The following is a 22,214-nucleotide window of genomic DNA, read 5'->3' on the forward strand; positions in this document are numbered from 1 at the left end:
CACACGTAAGGTTGGTAACATAGCTAAAAATAGAAAGAGAAAAAAAAACTAGAATGCCATACCTACACTGTCATCCCAAGATCCGGTTTTTCCTAGACTCCATGCTACACATTCCGTAACAGAAAACGAATCCCACGATCTGATTTTTCGCAGTCGCCATCATCAGCTCGTCGCATGTGGCTCGCACATGCTTAACAAACTCGTAACGGCATGATCTCCACAATTAGATCCCATAAGTTTAGGAGAATAAGAAAGGCATGAGGTGGGAGTTCTTATTTGGAGGAGGAGAAAGGTATGAGGTGTGAGGTGTGACTTTTTATTTTGAGGGGATTATCTCCATGAGATATCGGTGTTCATCTATCGACTCTATGTAGTAAGTATATCATTAATACAGTACCTTTTAGATCGATCTGGATATTCTCAGGATCTATTAATCCTGTTCATCTTTTTTTCGCCAATTTCAAGATGATAGGGTGGGTGGACATTGGAAAAATCTTGTCCGCGATAGCACCGCTCTATTTCGCCCTTGTATTGGGGTACTGCTCTTCCAAGCGGTGGTGGCGAATCTTCACGGCAGAAGATTCCGAAGCAATAATGGTCGCTTGGTTTGCTCTTCCCTTTTTCACCTTTGAATTTACGCTCCACCTTGATCCCTACAATGTGAGGTACAGCCTTATAGCAGCTGATAGCATATCGAAGTTAATTATAGTCATCGTAATCGGCATTGGTGTTGGGTTAATATTCCGGAAAGAGGGATTATGCACCGCTGTCATCGACTGGTGTATAAGCGGCTTTTCTCTTGCGTCACTCACCAATTCTCTGGTTGTGGGCGTGCCCATGGCGAGGGCCATGTATGGCAACTGGGCAGGGCAAGTCGTGGTACAACTATCAATCTTCCAGGCAATAGTGTGGCTCACCTCACTCATGGTGGTCCTGGAAGTAAGGAAAGCTTTCGTCTCCGACGCTCATGACGAGTCTAATAGACATGAAGAAGGGTCCTACATAGATGATGATACGGTTGTCGGTGGCTCGGGTACCAGCGAAGATATGCAAAGCCTCGAAGAGGGGGTTTCAGATGCCACGAACCAAGATCTCAAGGGGGAGGAGGCAGTGACAGTGGCAGGGGTGAATGGTGCTAGGTTACCGCTCTTCAAGTCGGTGGCACGCAAGTTAGCCTGTAATCCCAATCTACACGCCAGTGTAATCGGCATCTCCTGGGCTTGCATCTCCAATAGGTAAACGAGTAATAAGTATCCCCGTACGTACATGCTCATAAATATAATTAATCTATATGTACTAATATATACATCTGTGCCTAATATTATAGCAGGTCGCACCTCACTTTGCCACCAGCTTTGGAGGGGTCGGTGCAAATAATGTCAAGATCAGGGCTGGGGCTGGCTATGTTCAGTATGGGTAGGTTTGCACACATGCACTTCTAAACATATAGCAGTATGTCATTTAGTCTATATGTATGTAAGGGCTATAATATATCTCTGTCCACAGTATGTCAAGAAAAAAAATGCACGTTTACATTAAAAGTACTAAACCAGCTTATTCTTTTCTTTCATTTTTCCTAAGGATTATTCATGGGCCAGCAAGAAAGGATTATGTAGTGTGGACCAAGACTTACACTTCTGGGCCTTTTTCTGAAGTTCATAATCGGGCCCGCTGCCATGGCCATAGGATCCGCCGTCGTTGCCATCCATGATGATGCCCTCCGAGTAGCCATCATACAAGTACACACAATTAACTACTGGAGTACTAGTTTATGTCAAAAGCACTCCGGACCTCTTATTATGTTTGATAGTTGAATAGAATGGTTCAATTCACCCATCAAGCATAATAAGACATCCGACGCTTCGAGAGAAGGATATTAGAGATATTGCTGGTCCTTTAGCCTGTCAGTCAACTTCAGTCTGAGATGTGCCCGTCAAACCATACGAAGGTAGCGACAAGATATGTTACACATTCAGGAGACTTGATAAATGGCTAAAGATATACGACTTGTCAAATATCTTTAACTGATAGTCATGTTTAATATTTTCCTAACATAAGGAACATATTAAACATTTTCATCCAAGCACTTGATATCCAAATATAGAGGGTTCTGGGACTTAGATAAATTCTCACAACTTAGGCTGTGTTTAGTTCCACGCCAAAATTGGAAGTTTGAAAAAAATTGGAAGTTTAAAGAAAAAAGTTGAAAGTTTGTGTGTGTAAGAAAGTTCAATGTGACAGAAAAGTTGAAAGTTTAAAGAAAAAAGTTGGAATCTAAACAAGGGCTTAGTACTAAGATACTTATGGCCGACCGGCCAAATACTTAAGTTTGCGGAAGCATTTTCTACCTAAAAGATCTTTTATGCAACTGACTAGGGTAGACCTTAGCAAGAACCATCCTGGAAGAACGAATCATCACCAAAGAAGTCATCCTCCTCCGGAGTGACTTCACCTGCAACCATCTCTAAATAACAACAATACAACAACAAATGCAAGAGTCAGTACATTACAAAAATAATGTACTAGCAAGCACAAGGCAATCCTAACACACTACATGCATGGCATATATCCAAGGAAGGCATATATGGTTCTTTTTAGCATAAGGCAAGTTTTATTTGCATAAAACGCTTTCAAATCAGATTTGCTTTCAAATAATTTTTTTTCAGCAAGCTAGTACTTAGTATATGGGCATCAAAGTAGGCATTATTCATGTATAAATATGCACCTCATTGCCATCCATGGCAGCAATGTGACCATTTCCAAGTTTTCCATACATCCAAACTTGTGGATTATGACAGTTTATGAGTGAAATTTGCAAGTGTTCTGAAGTCTAAAAACTAAATGAGTGTAATCAATTCATTCATTGATCTTTTTTATTATAATCAGTTATTTTTTGTCACTGTTTTCTTTTTGAAAACAAGATATATTGTGATCAATTGTTTAACTTTTTCTTCATATTTTTTAATTTTTCTCATGAAATGAGTGCAGGCTGCAATACCTCAGTCTATTTCATCCTTCATATTTGCCAAGGAATATGGATTGCATGCAGACGTCCTGAGTACAGCGTAAGTTTCTACTATTAGACTTAATTATCAGAGTTAATTATATATGACCATATTAATAATATATCTTAAAACTGTTATCTTTTGTCGTTGTCTTTGTTGTTAAAGGGTGTTTTTGGGCATGATAATGTCCCTACCATTCATGGTGGGACTATATATACTTTTGGAGGAAATATGATTATATATCTGGTTGACAAGGACATATACTTTTGGAGGAAATGTGATTATATATTTGGTTGATAAGGTCATATACTTTTGGAGGAAATATGATTATATATCTAGTTGACAAGGACATATGCATCGGTATCATCTAGGAGCAGACAAGGATTATCACCATGGATAATGTAATCTATATTATACTCATTGAATAGTTTGTTCATGAAATCTTCAGTCATGGCATAAGGTGCATCTTGAATGATATCGTGCACCCATTTTACAGCACGGACAATTATCAACCTACATACCAGAAAAGAAAACATTAAAAAATCATTCTAAATAAAATGAGATTTTTTTTTTGTGTGGAAAATATGGGAAAGAAAAAAAACTGCAAGCCTAAAAGAACAAAAATGCCTGAACTTCCATACTGCCTGGGGGTCACACGTAAGGTTGGTAACACAGCTAAAAATAAAAAGAGAAAAAAAAACTAGAATGTGATACCTAAGAGCATCACCAACAGCATCTTGATATCATTCCCTGTGTGGTATTCCGGGGATTTTGATCAAAAATTGCTTGCTGCTAGTTGGTGCTTTGTTGCCTGCTAGAATTGCTGGTGTACATGTAGAAAACTGGGGGTGCACGTGTACCAGTCAGGTTGATCTGCCGGCATGGTACTGCGTGGAGAGGGGCGACGAAGGGGCACGTGCGAGAGCGTGATCTCGTGAGAGCGACGAGTGGAAACTAATTTCTGTTGGAAGTTTTCTAAGGGCTCAGTCTTTTTGTTTTTAGGAAATCAATTATAGCTAATCTGTTGCAGGAATAAAAATTTTAACACCTCAAATCTTGTTTAGAATTACCATAACTGAAATGTTGGGGATAGAATTTTAGGATGCTTTTGATGATGCTCTAAGCTGCCATCCCAAATACAGTTTTTCCTAAACTACACGCTACATTCTGCAAGAGAAACACGATTTGGTTTGATTTGGTTTTCACAGTCGCTTCCGCGGTCGCCATCATCAGCTTGTTGCATGTGGCTTGCGCATGCTTAATAAATTCGTAATGGCATGATCTCAACAATTAGATCCTTAAGTTGGGGTGATTAGGAAGAAAGCGAATCCCACAATTTGGTTAGATCCTTAAGTTTGGGTGATTAGGAAGAAAACGAATCCCACAATTTGGTTTTTCGCGGTCGCCATCATCAGCTCACCGCATTTGGCTCGCGCATGCTTAACAAACTCATAACGGCATGATCTCAACAATATCTCCATGAGATATCAGTCTTCACTATATATATGATATCGAGTCGTCATGAGATATCAGTGTTCACTCGTCGACCTAAACATTCTCAGGAAGTATTAGTGTTGTTCATCTTTTTTTTCACCAATTTCAAGATGATAGGGTGGGTGGACATTGGAAAAATATTGTCCGCGATAACACTGCTTTATTTCGCCCTTGCATTGGGGTACTGCTCTTCCAGGCGATGGTGGCAAATCTTCACGGCAGAAGATTCCGAAGCAATAAATAGAATGGTCGTTTGGTTTGCTTTTCCATTTTTCACCTTTGAATTTACCCTCCACCTTGATCCCTACAATGTGAGGTGCAGCCTTATAGCGGCTGATAGCATAGCAAAGTTAATTATAGTCGCCGCAATCAGCATTGGTGTTATGTTGAAATTCCGGAAAGAGGGATTATGCGCCGCTGTCACCGACTGGTGTATAAGCGGCTTTTCTCTTGCGTCACTCACCAATTCTTTGGTTGTGGGCATGCCCATGGCGAGGGCCATGTATGGCAACTGGGCAGGGCAAATTGTGGTACAACTATCAATCTTCCAGGCAATAGTGTGGCTCACCTCACTCGTGGTGGTCCTGGAAGTAAGGAAAGCTTTCGTCTCCGACGCTCATGACGAGTCTAACAGTTATGAAGAAGGATCCTTCATAGATGATGATACGGTCGTCGGTAGCTCGGGTACCAGCGAAGATATGCAAAGCCTCGAAGAGGGGGTTTCAGATGCCACGAACCAAGATCTCAGGGGGGAGGAGGCAGTGTCAGTGGCAGTGGTGAATGGTGCCAGGTTACCGCTCTTCAAGTCGGTGGCACGTAAGTTAGCCTGTAATCCTAGTCTATATGCTAGTGTAATCGGCATCTCCTAGGCTTGCATCTCCAATAGGTAAATGAGTAATAAGTATCCCCATAAGTACATGCTCATTAATATAATTAATCTATATGTACTAATATATACAACTGTGCCTAATATTTTTGCAGGTCGCACCTCACTTTGCCACCAGCTTTGGAGGGGTCGGTGCTAATAATGTCAAGATCAGGGCTGGGGCTGGCTATGTTCAATATGGGTAGGTTTGCACACATGCACTTCTAAACATATAGTGGTATGTCATTTAGTCTATATGTATGTAAGGGTTATAATATATCTCTGTCCACAGTATGCCAAGAAAAAAATGCACATTTACATTAAAAGTACTAAACCAGCTTATTCTTTTCTTTCATTTTTCCTAAGGATTATTCATGGGCCAGCAAGAAGACTTGCACTTCTGGGCCTTTTTCTAAAGTTCATAATCGGGCCCACTGCCATGGCCATAGGATCCGCCGCCGTTGGCATCCGTGGTGATGTCCTCCGAGTAGCCATCATACAAGTACACACAATTAACTGCTACTAGTTTACGAGTGAAATTTGCAAGTGTTATGAAGTTTAAAAACTAAATGAGTGTAATTAATTAATTCATTGATCTTTTTAATTATAATCAGTTATTTTTTTGTCACTGTTTTCTTTTTGAAAACAAGATATATTGTGATCAATTGTTTAACTTTTTCTTCATATTTTTTATTTTTCTCATGAAATGAGTGTATGCTGCAATACCTCAGTTTATTTCATCCTTTATATTTGGAATATGGATTGCATGCAGACGTCCTAAGTACGGCGTAAGTTTCTACTGGTAGATTTAATTATCAGAGTTAATTATTTATAACCAAATCAATAATATGTCTTAAAATTGTTATCTTTTGTCATTTTTGTTGTTAAAGGGTGGTTTTCGGCATGATAATGTCCATACCATTTATGATCGGACTATATATACTTTTGGAGGAAATATGACTATATATTAGTTAACAAGGGCATATGTATCAGTACCATCTGAGAGCAGACAAGGATCATCACCATGATAATGTAATCTATATTAAACTTACCATGGGTAATGTAATCTTTATTATACTCATTGAATAATTCAAACTCACCATGGGTAATGTAATCTTTATTATACTCATTGAATAATTTGTTCATGAAATTTTCAGTTATGGCATAAGGTGTTTCTGGAATGACATCGTGCACCCATTTTACAGAACTTACATATTGTAACATAATTTGTAACACTTTAAGACATATGTTACAAGATAGTTCAATATAAATTTGTAACACTTTAAGACATATGTTACAAGATAGTTCAATAGCAACACAAGCTGTGTGTTATAAAACATACGAGTTATGTTATACTTGAACTGTATAGTAACACCTACATATATGTTGCTGTCGCCTGTAGTAACACAATGTTATGAATGCTGAAACAGTGAACAAAAGTAACACAATGTTATGAATGCTGAAACAGTGAACAAATATATGGTAAAAAAGTGTTGCTTATTATGGAGGGAGTTAAACTCTAGACCTTTGGCATACGCAATTCTCAACCAACCAAGTGGGCAAGTATACCTTGGTGTTGCTAGGTGCATGTAAATGATTTTACTTTCTTTTTTGCGCCATCACACTATCAACTGTTGTCCAAGTTTTTTTTAGAAAGAATAATAATAATATCTAGGCTCAAACATGTATATCGCAAGCATTGCGATCCAGTGGCACCTGGAAAGCGCATGGCTGTGTTTGGATTATGTTGTGATAATTTTACTTTGTGTGTTTTTTAACGGGAGTAGCTATATTTATGGAACCATATTTTTCATTAAAAAATAGTCAGCATGTATTTACATTGTAAGTCCCTAAATTACATATGTAATTATAGTGTAAGTGATATGCAAGTGCTGTGTAAGTGAATAAATACATATGTAATTATAGCGTAAGTGCCGTGTAAGTGAATGTGGGGGGTAATTAGTGTATAAGTACTTCAAAATTCAATATTAATTTGTTTTGGCAATAAAGTGAATGCCAATACCGTGCTCGGTTGTTAGGAGCTCTGTCTGCCGACTTCGAAGTTCTGGGTTCAACCCTCCGTCACGACACTTTGCACTAGCACGAATCTCGATGTAAATCGTACTGTCACAAAATCGACTATTTTTTGACAAAAACTGGCGACATATTTTTAGCAAATCTGTTTTTTTACTCTGATTTGCGACATGTCTCCAAATATATATATAAAAAAAAGGAAACTGCTAACCATAGAGCAAACTATTCGAACTCACATGTCTACTGTATTCGTTTGTTCGGAGATTTACATCAACCGTTTACTTTCCGTTGCATTGTTTACTTAAAAATTGTATTACTCTTCTATTTTCTCTCATACCTCTCATTTTAATCACCTCAGTTTTTGCCATTTTTCTATAATAGACCAGACTAAAGTTCCCTTGAGCTTGTGCAGTTCTCAATATGCAAATTATTTTGGAGTTCATAACATTGTTTAATATACAATCGAATTTCCATATGAAGTCAGATATATATATTACAGATAGCATGTTGATCTTAGTTTAATCCATTAACATGGTCAAAAATCAAATAATCATCCACCAACAATGGACTTAATTAACATACCCTCCACTAGCAGAGTAGAAAGCAACAATGTGCAATCTCTGTTGATGAATAACCATGGGAAATACAGGATAGCAAAGCTTTCAAAGCCAATACACTCCAAGGCACTCCAAATATCACATGAGTTGATGACATGATTACATGGGTTATCAATATTTTTTTTGCGGGGATACATGGGTTATCAATATGACATTGCAAGGTTAAAAAAAAAGTAGGTAATGAATTTCCTCCGTGCAATACCAACAGCCTTGAACAAATTGAAAATAAATCCTGCAAAAGAGGTTATCAAAACAAGCCTTTACTTGAATTTCCCACCTTGACAAACCAAAGAATGGGCTTGAAAATAAACAGTTGATATCACATAGATGAAAATTTGTACTTTCTATACCAACAACAGTGACAAACATGTGGTGGCAGTGTAAAAAAATTCCACCACTTCAAAGAATTTTAATAAACATACTCAATGATCACACACTTCTGCTGTAATAATCACTAATTCACACAATTGTTAAATGGCCATTGGATCAGATCTTAGTTTCAAGATATTTTTTTCCACATATGAAAACTCCTTTATTCTACCAAAAATGCTCATAAATGGTCTGTAGAAAAGCAATGTCTGTTTACTAGCATTTAAATCCATAGTTTGCTGTGTTGAAATAGAAAGTAAAGGTAATGTAGGTGTGTTATAAATTTAATAACCACAAGTGAATATATTTGACTATACAATTTGATCTTCATCTCACACAAAGTTTGTCGCTAAATATGTGGAGATGAGGTTAACAGCACCTGGAGGCTTGTGTTGGATCCATGATCTAGTGGACAAAGCTTACATGCAACCTTGGAGATCACTGAATTGAATAAAAAAGGACAATCTTGTACACATGCATAATTAGAATAATTGAAAGGCCACAGATGGCTGATTATACTTATACCAGCCTGAAAGCTTAGATCATGGTACAAAGATGTTGTTACTAACAAAAAAAAAAGATAAGGACGAATGAATAGAATCCTAAGCAACATGAACAACCTTGATGAGGACTGTATATAAGACTGGGAGTGTCTACATCATTTCACATATCTTTTGATAAAAAAACTGCCAGATTTTCCACCAAACGATTTAAAAAACAGAACTTGCTAGGTTAGTTCACACTACCCATTCATCTAGTTATTTATTATATTTATCCTAATGTATGTATTAACATGTACATTCATGTACATATGAGTATTATTCATGTCGTAGTTCGCAGCTCTATCCTGAATAAAAATAGCTATGTGTTTAGCAGAATTTGCATCCATTCATACCTTACTGATTCACTGGTTAGCAGAAATCGGCCAATTGCAACCATCAATTCTTCATTCAAAACAACAATAATGCTAGCAAAAACAGGTCACAAGTTGCATATTATTCCTAAGAAAGTTCCAGCATGAAATCTTACTTCATCTGTATAACTATAATAATTACTAGTACATATGGTAGAGAATGGTAATAGTGAGGGGGCAGTGCTGGTGGATGATGACATGGATTTGCACGTTTGGAACACTTACTTCATCACCTCCTAATGTAATCTGACATTCCAAACAATTATGGCATGAGCAAGATAGCCAAAGCTTGGGTTCAACAAATTCTAATAGATCGTGTGCACATAGTATGACAATCACTGCCAGCACTAATATGGTGTTTGGGATTATTAAATAGTGTTCTCACCAGATCTTGCAAATATATATATCACGTCCATGCTGCAGCTTCTAGTAGATGCAAATGACCTTCGTGTGAGTAGCTAACTGGAGCTGCCTAAATCCACAAAAGTATACAGCGGTGAGTCAGTTCACAAGAATATGAAACAATAAGACCAACGATTTTGCACTGGCCCAAAGTATCGAACTCGTGGTGTGCATAAAGAAATAGAGTGCTAACTATTGTAACCTGCCATCGATTGGCAGAAACAAATTCAGCAAGTTCTTACTATGATAAGCGGTCGTTGATTGGCAGGAACAAATTCAGCCAGTGAATCCATCACGGTGAGGTGGTTGCTGCTGGTGCTGAAACTGAAAACATAGGGGATGCGCGCGGGCAAAGCCGCCAGGGACCACCCGTTCAACACGGATGATGCACTCATGCCAGCGCCGCGCGGCTGGACCGGATCACGTCAGTTGACAACATGGGGCTCTTTATGGACAATTTCACAAACACATTGCATACAAGACGAGATGCTGGAGAAAAAAACGACAGCTTAGGGTGGTGATAGGTGTTACCAGCGTCTTGGCTCCAGCCGTTCGGGACGGGGCGGAAGTTGGACCACTTGGAGGAGTTTGCCTTGCCGAGGATGGTGGCAGCGGCGGCGCGGAGGCCGGCCGTCACGCTGGCGTCACGACAGACGACGAAGCCGAGCAGCGCGAACGACCCGGCCGTCGTTTTCAGCCGGTCCCGCGTCACGATGTTGTCCTTGAGGATGGGGACGCCATGGAGCGGCCCGCAGTAGCGGTGGCTAGAGGCGCGCTCGCGGTGTCGGCGCGCGCCGGCTGCTGGAGCGCGTCGGAGTTGACCTCGATGACGGCGTGGAGAAGCGCGTTGAGGCGGGTGATCTTGCCCTGGGGACGAGCGACCAGGGCTGAGGCACTGCCGCACCGGCGACGTCGCCTGGGCTGCAAGGGATTGTGCCGTCGGCCGCGGCGGGCCCCGCCATCCGCTGTGGAGAAGCTGCGAAGGCTGGAGAGATTGGGTCGGTATGTACAGGGAAGGAGTCAAGGAGATGAGATGGGTTTTGTTCTCTGTTAGGACCATAACTGCTTCCGAGAGTGGAGAAGAAAACCCGGCAAATTGAGGGAGGAAGCGTACGAACACAAAATTTTGGAGCAAACCCGCGGCAAAATCAGTTCGTTTCTGTTTTTCAGGCACAAGAGAGCTAGATTGATGGAAATCTGACAGGGTGGACCTATAAAGAAATAAATTAGTAGTAGTTTTATTTTTTTTTAGATAATGGAATAGAATAATTAGAAATAACTTTTTTTATTACTAGTAGTTTTATTTGGAATGCTATAAAGTTTTAACAATTTTGTACGCACCTTATCAGTAAATTAGTTTAATCCATGTTAATGAAACAAAATCTTCCCCTCTATATCAAATAATAGCCTATTACATTTTCATATACAGTGCTATTTATAATGTGTGGAAAATGAAATTTTACGAAAAAGTATACATATCGTTTTTTTATGTAATATGACGAAGGAGAATGGAAGTAGGCACATAGTGAGAATATCTAGTTATTCCTTACAGCAATGGCAGCGGCTGACGACGCTATCTAGGCACAAACATATAGAGGCTACTTGTACATAAATAACCAGAAAAATAAACAAGCTTGTATATGGGATGGACAATTAACTTCGTATCAGCAGCAATTTTATTAATTTTCTAAAGAATTTAGAGGGCACTTTGATAATGAAATTTAAGCCAAAATATGCGAACCACAAACAAGCTTCATTTAACCTGTAAAAATCATCTTCCATTAAATGCTATGTTTGTAGCCACGTGGTTTCCCTAGCTTACACGTAGGACGCTGAAGACATAAGGCTGACTTGGATGGCTAGTGTCTAATAGAGACAGCTATGTTTGATTGTGAAAAGCATAGGAAGTAAGTAGTGATGAGATGTTTGTACTCGCACTTCAAGCTATTTATGAAGATAGCCAGACTCAAATAGACCAATAGACGAGGAACCGAAGATAGCCAGACTCAAATAGACCAATAGACGAGGAACCAATTGAGACAGTAGAGCATGGTAAAGTCAAATAACATAGAATTAAATTAATGGATGTGTTTACCATTTAATACGTTTGATCAAGAAAATATATAATGTTTTAGACAAGTTCCAACTAAATTATTATAACTTTAAATATAAATGAAAATGATAGTTTGCACACATAACAAATGATACATGTACATTTTTGTTTTGAAAGTAATTTCTTAATCTCATAAACTTATTATATTTCTATAAATTTATATTTTATAAAAGAATTGTGATCAAACTTCCATCTCAAAAACAAGAATGTAGAATTAAATCTCATGTTATATATATAAACAAAATCAAAATTACCTTAATTTAATACTTACATGTGGACCAATTTTTTTAACTTATGGGCTCTCGTAGTTTTTTGAAAAAGAAATACCGTACTATTTTTTATGAGCAATTTACATGAAAATACTTCCCGCCAATCTCGATTTTCCGTCTAGAGACTGCCGCCAAAATTTCACATCTAACGAACCGGCTAATTTATCTCCACATTTTCAGCTCACGATATAATAAGTAGGGGTGAAAACGGAGCGGATTCGGACAGATAATAGCTATACCATATCCTAAACCTTTTTTTAAGCGGATGCGGAGCGGGTGCGGATGACGTGCGGATGCGGATGCGGAGCGGATTATTTCGGACGTCGGATTCGGTGCGGAGTCGGTGCGGACTCGGTTCGGAAACGGACAAAAAGTTGTCGGATGTTAAGTTTGTATTCAATCCGTACAACAAGAGGGCGGCAATACAATTAGCCGCAATACGATGGCAAAACAACATATGAACATGATTTCAGCTCTCTAGGAAAAACCAACCAAAACACATCAATAATATAATTTTGCTTAATATAACACATCCATCAAAAACATAATATAAGTGTTCAGTTCAGCAGTTCACTGTGTTGCTTAAAATTTAAAAATATAGTGTTCAGTTCAGTAGATCAGTAGTTCACTCATCAATACGACACGCATGAGGCAATGAGGCATACAGCTATCTAGGCATACAGCACACAGCCACACAACACAGTAGCACACTGCATACAGCACACAATACACTAGTTCCATACAGCACACTGCTTACAGCACACAACACACAACACACTGTCGGCGGACTAGAAGGAGGAGCGGCGGCGGTGGCGCCAACATGCTGCAACGGCGGCGCGGCGCACCTATGGTAATGGTGCCATGCGGCAGCGCGTGTGGGAGCAGGAGAAGGGACTAAGAGATGAGTCACAGAGAGAGAGATTTAGGGGAGGATTGGATTAGGTTACACTAGATGGGCTAGATGGGCCGTCCGATGTAAAATGGGCTAAATAGAGTTGTTGTGTGGCCTGAAAGTTGCGGATTATCCGCCAAACAGTACATCGGATAATCCGATTAAAATATCGGATAATCCGCATCCGTCGGATATCGTTGATACCATATCCACATCCGCATCTGCATCCGGCCGAATATCTAAAAATCCTTACCATATCCTCACATCGGACGGATTCGGAGCGGATCGGATCGGATAATATCCGCTCCGTTTTCACCCCTAATAATAAGCCCCAACACCAACTACCCCATCACCTCCTTAACTCCAGGAGGAACCCACAATTCATCAGTCATCACCCGAGCAACCGAGGTTTATGCTTCCCATCTACTGCAATCTGGTATTCTCAACTACTCAGATCTCGGTGATGAGAAAGGGGACGGCTCGTCGCAGCCCCCATGGTGGCAGGTGGCAGGGGAGAAAGGGGAGTTTTCATCGGTGGAGCGACATCGATCTCGTCAGGTGAACCGTGAGCGATGTCGAGGGACTATAGACGCCGGCGGCAACGGAGGAAGGGGGAGAAGGAGTAAAGTGCTCAGCCGCACACGCTGGCTCTCCCCAGAACTGGCCATCTATCTAGCCTGTCTCACCCATCCCTTTCTTCATGGTATTTGCAGGATGCAAGATCGAGACACATCTGATTGCTGGAGAGTCGAGACCAGGGGCGGATCTACGGTGTTCCTACCAGTGTCAGCTGACACCGACGCCCTTTTGCAAATCCTACACGATGCTATTTGTTTTTAGCCAATGACACCATCGATGAAAGTTCACTGACACCGGTAGATTGACCAATTCACTACAGCTCATGCAATTAGCAGGTAATAAAAACATGCGTTGTTTTATGAAAGCAAAACAGTTATGCTATTGTTAGCATTACACGTGCAAACACCCTATTTTCCTTTAGTTAATTAATCAACTTCTCATAGTTTTGCTAAGTGATTGTTAGAACTAACTTGCTTGGTTACTTTACTTTGTTCTGATATGTTAAACAATTAGTAATTTAACCCGGTGAAATGTGTCATTACTTCTTTTTAGGTTTAATAGATAACAATGTAGAATAATAAGGTATAGAAATAGTGCGCAACAGATAAAAAGCTTACATGTATGCATTAAATTTTGCAAAAATGTTTTTTAATACTTAGAAGACATGGTAAGTTGCTCGAATTGTTATCAATCAGTGATATCTATTTCTATGTTGTACTAGTAATTCACTAATGTTAGAACACGTGTAGAACATTATAGATAACTAAGCTTCATAAATATATGATTTAGATTTATGATTATGTTGATAATATTGGGATGAATTATTTTGTTCCCAATCTTTTATGAAATACTATAAAAATTTAAACCATTATAGTTTAACATATACACTTCAAATCCAGTCATCGATTAAGGATCTAGAACTATATCAAGCTAGGCTATAATAAAATATGTTTTACCTAATGACACCGGTGACTGAAAATCCTGGATCCGCCCCTGGTCGAGACACGTATGATTGTTGCATCCTTCTTGTGTACGCATGGTGAGCACATCACAAGAACCCAAAGGAACCCTTTTTGTGGTTTATGTACTGTTTGACTAAATTCTTCTTCAGTAAGAGTGGATGGCTTGTTCTCTGTCACAGATATGCACATCATGTGTTTGAGAAGCTTCACTGTGTACAGTTGCATGCCAGCTCCGTAAAAGGAAAATTTTGTCCTTAGACAGATTATTGATGTTTTCTTCACACCTCTCATACTTTATCTGATCACGTGAAATTGCAAAATTCTTATTGCCAACATGATCATCCACAAAAAAAAAACCCTAAATCTGTGAATTAGTAGTGCTTATTGCTTTCAGCTTCATGCACGCATTGGGTGATCACCATCAACAGAACAGCTTTTTATGCAGCTAGCCAGTTTTTTCAAGGGGATTAAGTTGTTGACTCCGACAAGCAGGCAGTATATATGGACCGATTTGTTCGATAAAATCCAGAGTTATGTCTGATCATTACTTAAAGGTCACAACAGAGGGCCAAAAGAGCAAAACCAATATAATACGAGTTGATTTCTTATTGCAAAAAAAATGTTGACTTGTTTGATAAAACACTAGCTTTGAAGAATATTTTGGATCAGCATGTTGTGGTTTGTGCATGAAAGTTCAAAATAACATGAGCTATATCTTTAAATTCTGGGAACGAAATCTTAAGCTACTATTCTGCATGTCATCTATTTTCTTCCATGACTTGTTAAGTAAAACAGACATATTATTTTCTAATGATGTTCTGAGACAAGAAACTAACACTGCAGCTTTAAGTGTAGAGAATGAGGCAAAGCAACTCTATATCACTATATGTGACTGCTCACAAGATTGTAAAGATGGACCCACAGGAGAAGAACTCACAGAGCACATCATTTGGTGCAAGGTAATTATGGCTGCAGCCTTCTCTGGTTAGTCATAATTATTCTATAGGTATTTTCCAATTTATTGGAGAAATGCTATATAGGAAAAGGTCATAATTACTTTTTATTTTCCTTCACAGATGATTGATAGAAGTTGTACTGTCATTGGCAAGAGTAGTAAGATCTTTTAGAAGTGCATGCTCACATGCATATTGGGAAGTTCCTGTTGCAAAAATATTTGATGTTTAACTGTTGACATATCCAGTGCATATATAGCATATTATGTTTTTGTTCTATGGTGTGTGGCTCCAAAGTTTGATATGTTACCCAATGTATTCGTTCCATTGTAGGAGTAGTAATCATTTATTCTTCTATATGGTGGTGGCGGATACTGATATCCGATTTGTATATCTCAGTCAACTGTAGCTTTCAATGTTAAGAAATGTGCCATTCGAACTATTTTCCTCCATTTTCAACAGCAAACTGTGATAAATTGCACTTGGGTAGTCCTGAGCACTGTGTTTTTCCAAAATCTTGTATTACACTATTGCTGATACAGTAAAATAAAATACTATAGATGTTCTACTGTAGTATGGAGGAAATTATTGTGGTGTGTAGGCACGTTTGGAGGAATCATGAAAGCATGATGTGTACAGTCAACACTCCACAAACATGGCGTTAGATAGTTTACTTTAGATGGACTTAAATACTAATGCTTCTTGCTTCAATACATTATTTGATTCTTTGGTGCTACATCGTCTTTCTTCCCCTCTCAAGCAGGTTTGCAAGAATATATTTAAGATGACTGGGACACTACCACACTGGGTTTCCAATGGTATCAAAGGTTAGTGCTACTCTGTTTTTGGTTGACAGAACAGAGGAGAAAGAACATGAAGCTTAGTAATAAAATGATCTGTCCAAAAACCAATTAGAATTCTCCAGTTTCGGATATATAGAGGATGAAACTATCAGATAATTATATTCTTAACAGGATCATTGATAATCTTGATGAACATTAGTACTCCTAATCTATTTTTCAGGTGGCAATTGGCCTCACTTTAATGCTAGATCTGTGAGCAACTTTTGTTTGTCTTTGAACTAGTTTAGTAAAGTGGTTACAAATCATTGTTTCAAGCAAAACGATAACCGGTAAGACCCGTGTGAAGTACTGCAAGACAATGGACAATATGGCTATGTTGTTTCATGTATGTTCATAGTAGCATTTTATATGCTGAAGTAATATATGGTCAATATTATTTCATTGCAATTGTGAAGTGTAATAATAAATTTCTTATGTAGATTCAAATTATCAGTGGCTGAATTCTGACACTTGAATCCCACTTCAAGATCTAAGGAAGTAGCGAAGGAATTTGCGAAGATGATATAGGAATAGATATATTGCACAATTATCTAGCAGAGCTTGCTGCTGAAAATGTGTACTTTTTTCTTTTTAAAAGATATGCCTATGAATTTCTTTGTTACAAGATGTAAACAATAATTCTGTAAATTTCCTTATTGAAATTCAATATATTATGCGGTAGCGCTATTCAGCGCACTTGCGCACGGAACATTGTTTCGAGCACCGCATGTCAAGCCCAGTGTCCGCAAAAACCGTGTTCGGTTGCCCACGTTCGTGCCATGTAGATTAGATCTATTTGAATCCGGGTAGTTGTTAAAGATACGCCTCTGCGTGTAAATCAATTAGTGTCGGATATAGGGACACCTTCTAGCAACCAGTCTTGTGGTAATTGATTTACTGTATAGATAAATTGTGTGAAGGAGTTTGTTGTAATTGATTTACCGCTGCGTGTAAAAAATCGATAGTAATCGATTTACTCTGAAAAACGGGGTTCTAACCTAACTCAATTACCGACACGTGTCCCATTCCCTTCTGGTGGTAAATGGATTACTTATTACGTTGGTAGGTTAATTGGGCTCCTTTTCACAGCTAGGCATATGGTAATCGATTTATCGGGGTAGTTAAATTGTTTGCCATAGTTAGTGACCGAGTTTGTTGTAAATGTGTTACTGTTGTTTCGGGATGAGGTGGTTCGCATAATGCAGTAATTGGGTTACTGCCACATTGTAAGTAGGCGTTTTCGTCGGTAAATGAATTATCGTATTATGGTGATTTACTACGGAAGTTATGACAAGATTGTTTCGTGTTGGCGATCTGGTCGGTTGTTGCCACTGCGTGTGGGTGGGTTTATTCTTTGGCAACTTCACAATTTTGGAGGGGTGCGGTTCCATGCGGTGGGAAGACCAATTGAAGCGTCATAGTGACACCTCCAACGATGAACTCCAGCGGTGCTCGTTTTGGTGAATTGCCGCCAACATCTGCATCGCCACAGCGTGTGTTAGGTAGTCACCACAATGAGCTAGTGTGAGGAGGGGCAGTCGTCTGTACTGGCCGGGATGCGAACTGTATGCCACCATCTCTGCGTGAGCATGAGATTTCTACTCCAACACGGCCAGCAGTGTACACCCATGTAAGTAGTAGTTAATATGTTGTTTGTAAGGACAAATTTTTGTGGATGAACAGATCTATGCTCTATGGCATTTATGCATGCAGTACGGGTGGGTAGTAATAGTTTTACTAAATGCAGTTTAGTGGGCTGGATGATGACATGGTGCCGAAACAAAATATGGTGTTCAAAGACTATGACAGTGTATATGATTTCTATGAGAAATATGCTTACCATGCTGGGTTTGACATAAGGAAGAGTAGAACTAAGAAGACTATAAGAGAAATATGTTGCTCCAGGGAGGGGCACCATAAATTTTATAAAGGCGATGAATTTGAACGTGAGCGAAACCATAGGACAAAGAAAACTGGTTGCAAGGCATACATGAAGGTGAAAAATGTGATGGTTGATGGTGAGGTGTCGTCTGTTGTGTACGATGTTGTTGTGCTTGAGCATAACCACCCGCTCACGCCCTCTCTAGCAGCGGTAAAGCACATGAGATCCCATAAGCACACGGATGACACGATAATGGAGTTTGTGAACACCATGCAAGAAAACAGGGTGGCGCAGAACAGCCTAATTGGAGTGCTTGCTGACATGCATGGTGGACAAGAGAACATCCCATTCACTTCACGCAATCTTGAGAATAGATTTGTATCCTGCATATGTCATTTGCCGATTGAATTGCATTAAACATCCATACATCGTGGCACCGTGTTGAAATAAATTGTCCTTTGTAATTTGGTTACTAAACAGGAAAGCCGCTAATGTGAGAGCTGAGAATGCAGACGACATAAACAAGCTACTGGAATTCTTTAAGGAGTGCAAGAAAGATAACCCTCAGTTTTATTGGGATGCCCAGCTTGACGAAGATGGCATTCTGAAGAATTTATTTTGGAGCCATGCAAGTTGCTAGGCGGCGTATGCAGATTTTGGGGATGTTGTCACATTCGATACAACATACAAAACAAACATATATGAAATGCCATTGGCAATGTTTGTAGGTTCAAACCACCATCTCCAAAACACGTTGTTTGGGTGTGCGTTGCTTAGGGATGAGAAGAAGGAGTCATTCGAGTGGTTGTTCAATACTTTCAAGACTTGCATGGCGGATTGGCCGGAACTATGATGCATACTAACAGGTAATGTATTAAGCAAAAAGTGCAATGTTGTGTGGTTACTAGTATGCAATGATATTTGCACTTTACTATGATGGTGAACTTGTGTGGTAAATGAGTAAAATATTTTTGCAGACCAGGATGTAGCAATGGCAGCTGCCATACCTCTTGTTTTCAAGAACATCATACATAGACTGTGCAGGTGGCACATACTTCACAAATATGCAGATGCCCTCGCGATTATATTCGCCCGTCATGAAGATTTAGAGGGTGACATGGAGATTTGTATTGACCAAACATATACCCCGATGGAGTTTGAAGGGGCCTGGGCAGAATTTATTGATAAATATGAACTACATGGTGTGGGAACAATGGAGCGGCTGTACGAAATCCAGGAGAAATGGATCCCAGCTTACTTTCGGAAGACTATTGTGGTCGGATGACATCGACGCAGCAGAGCGAGAGCACAAACAGATTGGTAAAGCGTAAGTTTGTTGACCACCAGACAGCGCTACACTGGTTCGCGCGTAGAATGCTCGATGTATTCACATAAAGGAAGGAGAAGGAGGCAGCAGAGGAGTCGGCTTGCATGGAAAGAAACAATATATGTGCGCATAAACTATCAGCGTGTCACTAACTATAGAAAATGCAGTGATTAACAGTGTTAAATGTGATTCATGTAGGCCGAAATCAGCTTTGCAAATTGTTGGCCGTTCGAGGTGCAGTTGGCGAGACTATATACTAGGGCAGTATTCAAGAAATTTGAGGGGGTGTTGGGCGATAGCAAGTCATTCAAAATTAGGTCAAGTGAAGCATCCAGTGACACATGGATCATCTCGCACACAAAGAGATCGCTAAAATATAACTGGTGCCAGCGGGAGTTCCGAGTAATTGCAAATGTTGATGATGGGCAGTATGAGTGCGAGTGCATGCTTTGGGAGCATACAGGTTTGGTGGAACTGTACATCTGTCCTATGTTTAGTTATCGAGTGGAGATAGACTATTTATTTGAGCGCACTAATTTTGGCTTGCTCATGTTTTTGTAACAAGAATTTTCTGCCCTCACTTGCTTAGGGCATTTGTCCACGTGCAGGTTGAGACCATCCCGGCCAAGTACATTCTCCGTAGGTACACTATGCAAGCGAAAAGCGACATGCCCTTCGATAGAAGGGACCAAAAGACAATTGGTTCGGACGGTGTGCAAGAGAGTTACAGAACAAAAGTACTGATGACCGAGGCTATGGCTGTTGCAAAAGCTGGGAGCAAATCATAGGACGCATATGATGAGGCGCTGAAAGGCCTGAAGAGTTTGAGAATACATGTCGAAAGCATCCCGTCCAGTTCTGGATCATCCATTGCTGTTGATCAAACAACAATGCAAGGAGAGGGGGAAAGAAATGACCTCGCTAGCCAGATAAGCCGAACTGCACCTCCTAAGTCGCGAACAAAGGGTATGGCCGCCGAACCAGGACAGGGGATGGTCCTCGGCACAAAGGGCAAGAAGGTTTGCAACAGGGTCTGTGGGTGGTGTCATAAAAAGGATGGTCATTACAGCACTACCTGCCCAAAGAACCCCCAACAACTTCGACAAGCTACAGAAGGTGTTGAATAGGGGTAAAGGGAAGAGGGGCCGACCAAGGGGCAGCGGTAAGCGTATAGCGGGGGTTTCAGCCAATGTTAGGAGGAGGCTTGAAGAGGAAATGGATTATGGGGTTGACGAGGATGAAGAGATGATTGATGGCGAGGATGATTCTGGAGGTGGCGCCGACCTATGATGTGTACGCTCCACACTGTCCATATTGACGTATGTGCCATAATTTGTGTAACGTGCAAATAGCATTGTTAAGCCACCAACCTAACATCAAATGTTTGTTATGTAGTACATGTTAGTTTAAGTGCCAGCTTGATAATAGCAGGTTTCAGAATATAAATGTGTGCCGTGTAGATGGTTTCACAGTTGTTGAAAACAGGACGTTGAATACGTTTTGGGTGCTGTGTGTAATGTGTGGGTGTGGCTTGTGGAATTATACACTTTGTGGGTTTGCATATCAGTGGACACATGCAAAACAAATGAAAGCGCATGTGGGGCTGTTGTAATTGGATTACTCCAGGTTATTGGGTGTGGGGGAGATCTTCTGGTAATTGAATTATTATCGTGTTTGGTTGCAAAGAACCGATAGGGGTGATGAAAGTGATGACAGTAGTGTGGTAATCCATTTACTACGTGCACCAAGGATGGTAATCCATTTACTACGTGTGCCAAGGATGGTAATGAGACATGCACACTGAATGGCATAACACAGTTAACGAATTACTGGTCAATTTCCACGCATTAAAAAAGAACTGAAGTGCTCGGCAGAGAGATTGTTGTAATTAGGTTACATGAGTTGTTATGATGCGTCTAAAATCTATAGTAAAGCAATTATTATCATCGTTAGCTGTTTAAACTTGTTGTTGACAGAATGATGGATTGTGTCTCAAGTAATTGATTTACAGGGTAAAATCACAAATGATATGATGAGGTGCATGAAGTAAATCGATTACTGGGCCTTCCACTGTAAATGTCAGTAATGCATAACAGCAAGTTTGAAGGAACTAAGGCTACCACACAAAGCAAAATGCAACTAGTTGAGCAACAGTATGTTGTTCCATTACAAGTACTTGGGATCACATGAATAGCATTGTTGTTCAAAAAACAGAAGACCACAAGGCAACATCACAGGGACACGCATTGATCATTCACTTGAGTCTGCGCAGGGGCTGCTGGGTCATAGCTCTTCTAGTTCCGGTGGCAGAGGCGCAGCAACATTGTTGGAGTGGAAGACCATGTTGTACAGCATCTGCGAACGCAAGTCGTTGTACTCCTCCTGCACAAAATGAGAACAGATTCAGCAGGGTAAATAAGGTGGCTAAAGGTTTTCCCCGGCAACGTAAATGGTTGTAGCAGTTTTACCGATTCAGCGACTTGTATCAGGGGGGAGTCATCGCCTTCATATAGCTCCATGTACCTCATGACAAAAAATGCGCAATCATTGGGCTTTAGCATGACTGGGCATTTGTTCCTGACCAGCTTCTGGTTCCCAAACCTCTTGAAGGCAGTCCTGGCTGCTGCATAGAGCCTATCGCTGAGCCGTTTCACAACACGACTCCCTAGGTCACCATGGTGATCCTTGTACTCCGT

General features: G+C 40.0%; 2 protein-coding genes, 2 long non-coding RNA genes and 1 pseudogene across 7 annotated transcripts; 4 read left to right on the forward strand and 1 right to left on the reverse strand.

Annotated features, from left to right (window-relative positions):
- The first annotated feature begins 231 nt into the window (after positions 1-231).
- Positions 232-6,037, forward strand: LOC107277804 (probable auxin efflux carrier component 5a). 3 transcript variants are annotated; one of them, XM_066305193.1, is made up of 6 exons: positions 232-373; positions 466-1,235; positions 1,331-1,416; positions 2,989-3,065; positions 5,481-5,566; positions 5,731-6,037. In XM_066305193.1, exons 2-6 carry the CDS (start codon positions 466-468, stop codon positions 5,888-5,890), a joined length of 1,179 nt encoding a protein of 392 aa, XP_066161290.1. In that variant the 5' UTR covers positions 232-373; the 3' UTR covers positions 5,891-6,037. The 3 variants fall into 3 exon arrangements, with proteins under 3 accessions (XP_066161290.1, XP_025877024.1, XP_025877025.1); XM_026021239.2 differs by lacking the exons at positions 5,481-5,566; positions 5,731-6,037 and adding an exon at positions 3,171-3,480 and having other exon boundaries at positions 1,328-1,416; XM_026021240.2 differs by lacking the exons at positions 5,481-5,566; positions 5,731-6,037 and adding an exon at positions 3,171-3,480.
- On the forward strand, positions 4,539-5,455 carry LOC112936878 (probable auxin efflux carrier component 5a). The gene has a single exon (XM_026021241.2). The coding sequence runs from the start codon at positions 4,610-4,612 to the stop codon at positions 5,366-5,368; it is 759 nt and encodes a 252-aa protein (XP_025877026.2). The 5' UTR covers positions 4,539-4,609; the 3' UTR covers positions 5,369-5,455.
- Positions 6,038-8,058: 2,021 nt separating the features above from the next.
- LOC9269886 (uncharacterized) lies at positions 8,059-10,709 on the reverse strand. The gene is made up of 4 exons (XR_010737862.1): positions 10,231-10,709; positions 9,942-10,109; positions 9,683-9,769; positions 8,059-9,543 (listed from the first exon to the last, which is right to left on the reverse strand). It is a non-coding gene; the product is annotated as an uncharacterized lncRNA (long non-coding RNA).
- A 2,650-nt stretch (positions 10,710-13,359) lies between these two features.
- Positions 13,360-17,013, forward strand: LOC9272329 (uncharacterized). Of its 2 annotated transcripts, none has more exons than XR_010737317.1 (5): positions 13,360-13,600; positions 13,687-13,887; positions 15,370-15,473; positions 16,231-16,294; positions 16,750-17,013. It is a non-coding gene; the product is annotated as an uncharacterized lncRNA (long non-coding RNA). The 2 variants fall into 2 exon arrangements; XR_010737316.1 differs by having other exon boundaries at positions 13,360-13,595.
- A 1,499-nt stretch (positions 17,014-18,512) lies between these two features.
- On the forward strand, positions 18,513-20,808 carry LOC136353964 (protein FAR1-RELATED SEQUENCE 5-like; annotated as a pseudogene).
- Positions 20,809-22,214: the final 1,406 nt, after the last annotated feature.

This window comes from Oryza sativa, chromosome 11 (genome assembly GCF_034140825.1).
Source record: "Oryza sativa Japonica Group chromosome 11, ASM3414082v1".
NCBI lineage: Eukaryota > Viridiplantae > Streptophyta > Magnoliopsida > Poales > Poaceae > Oryza > Oryza sativa.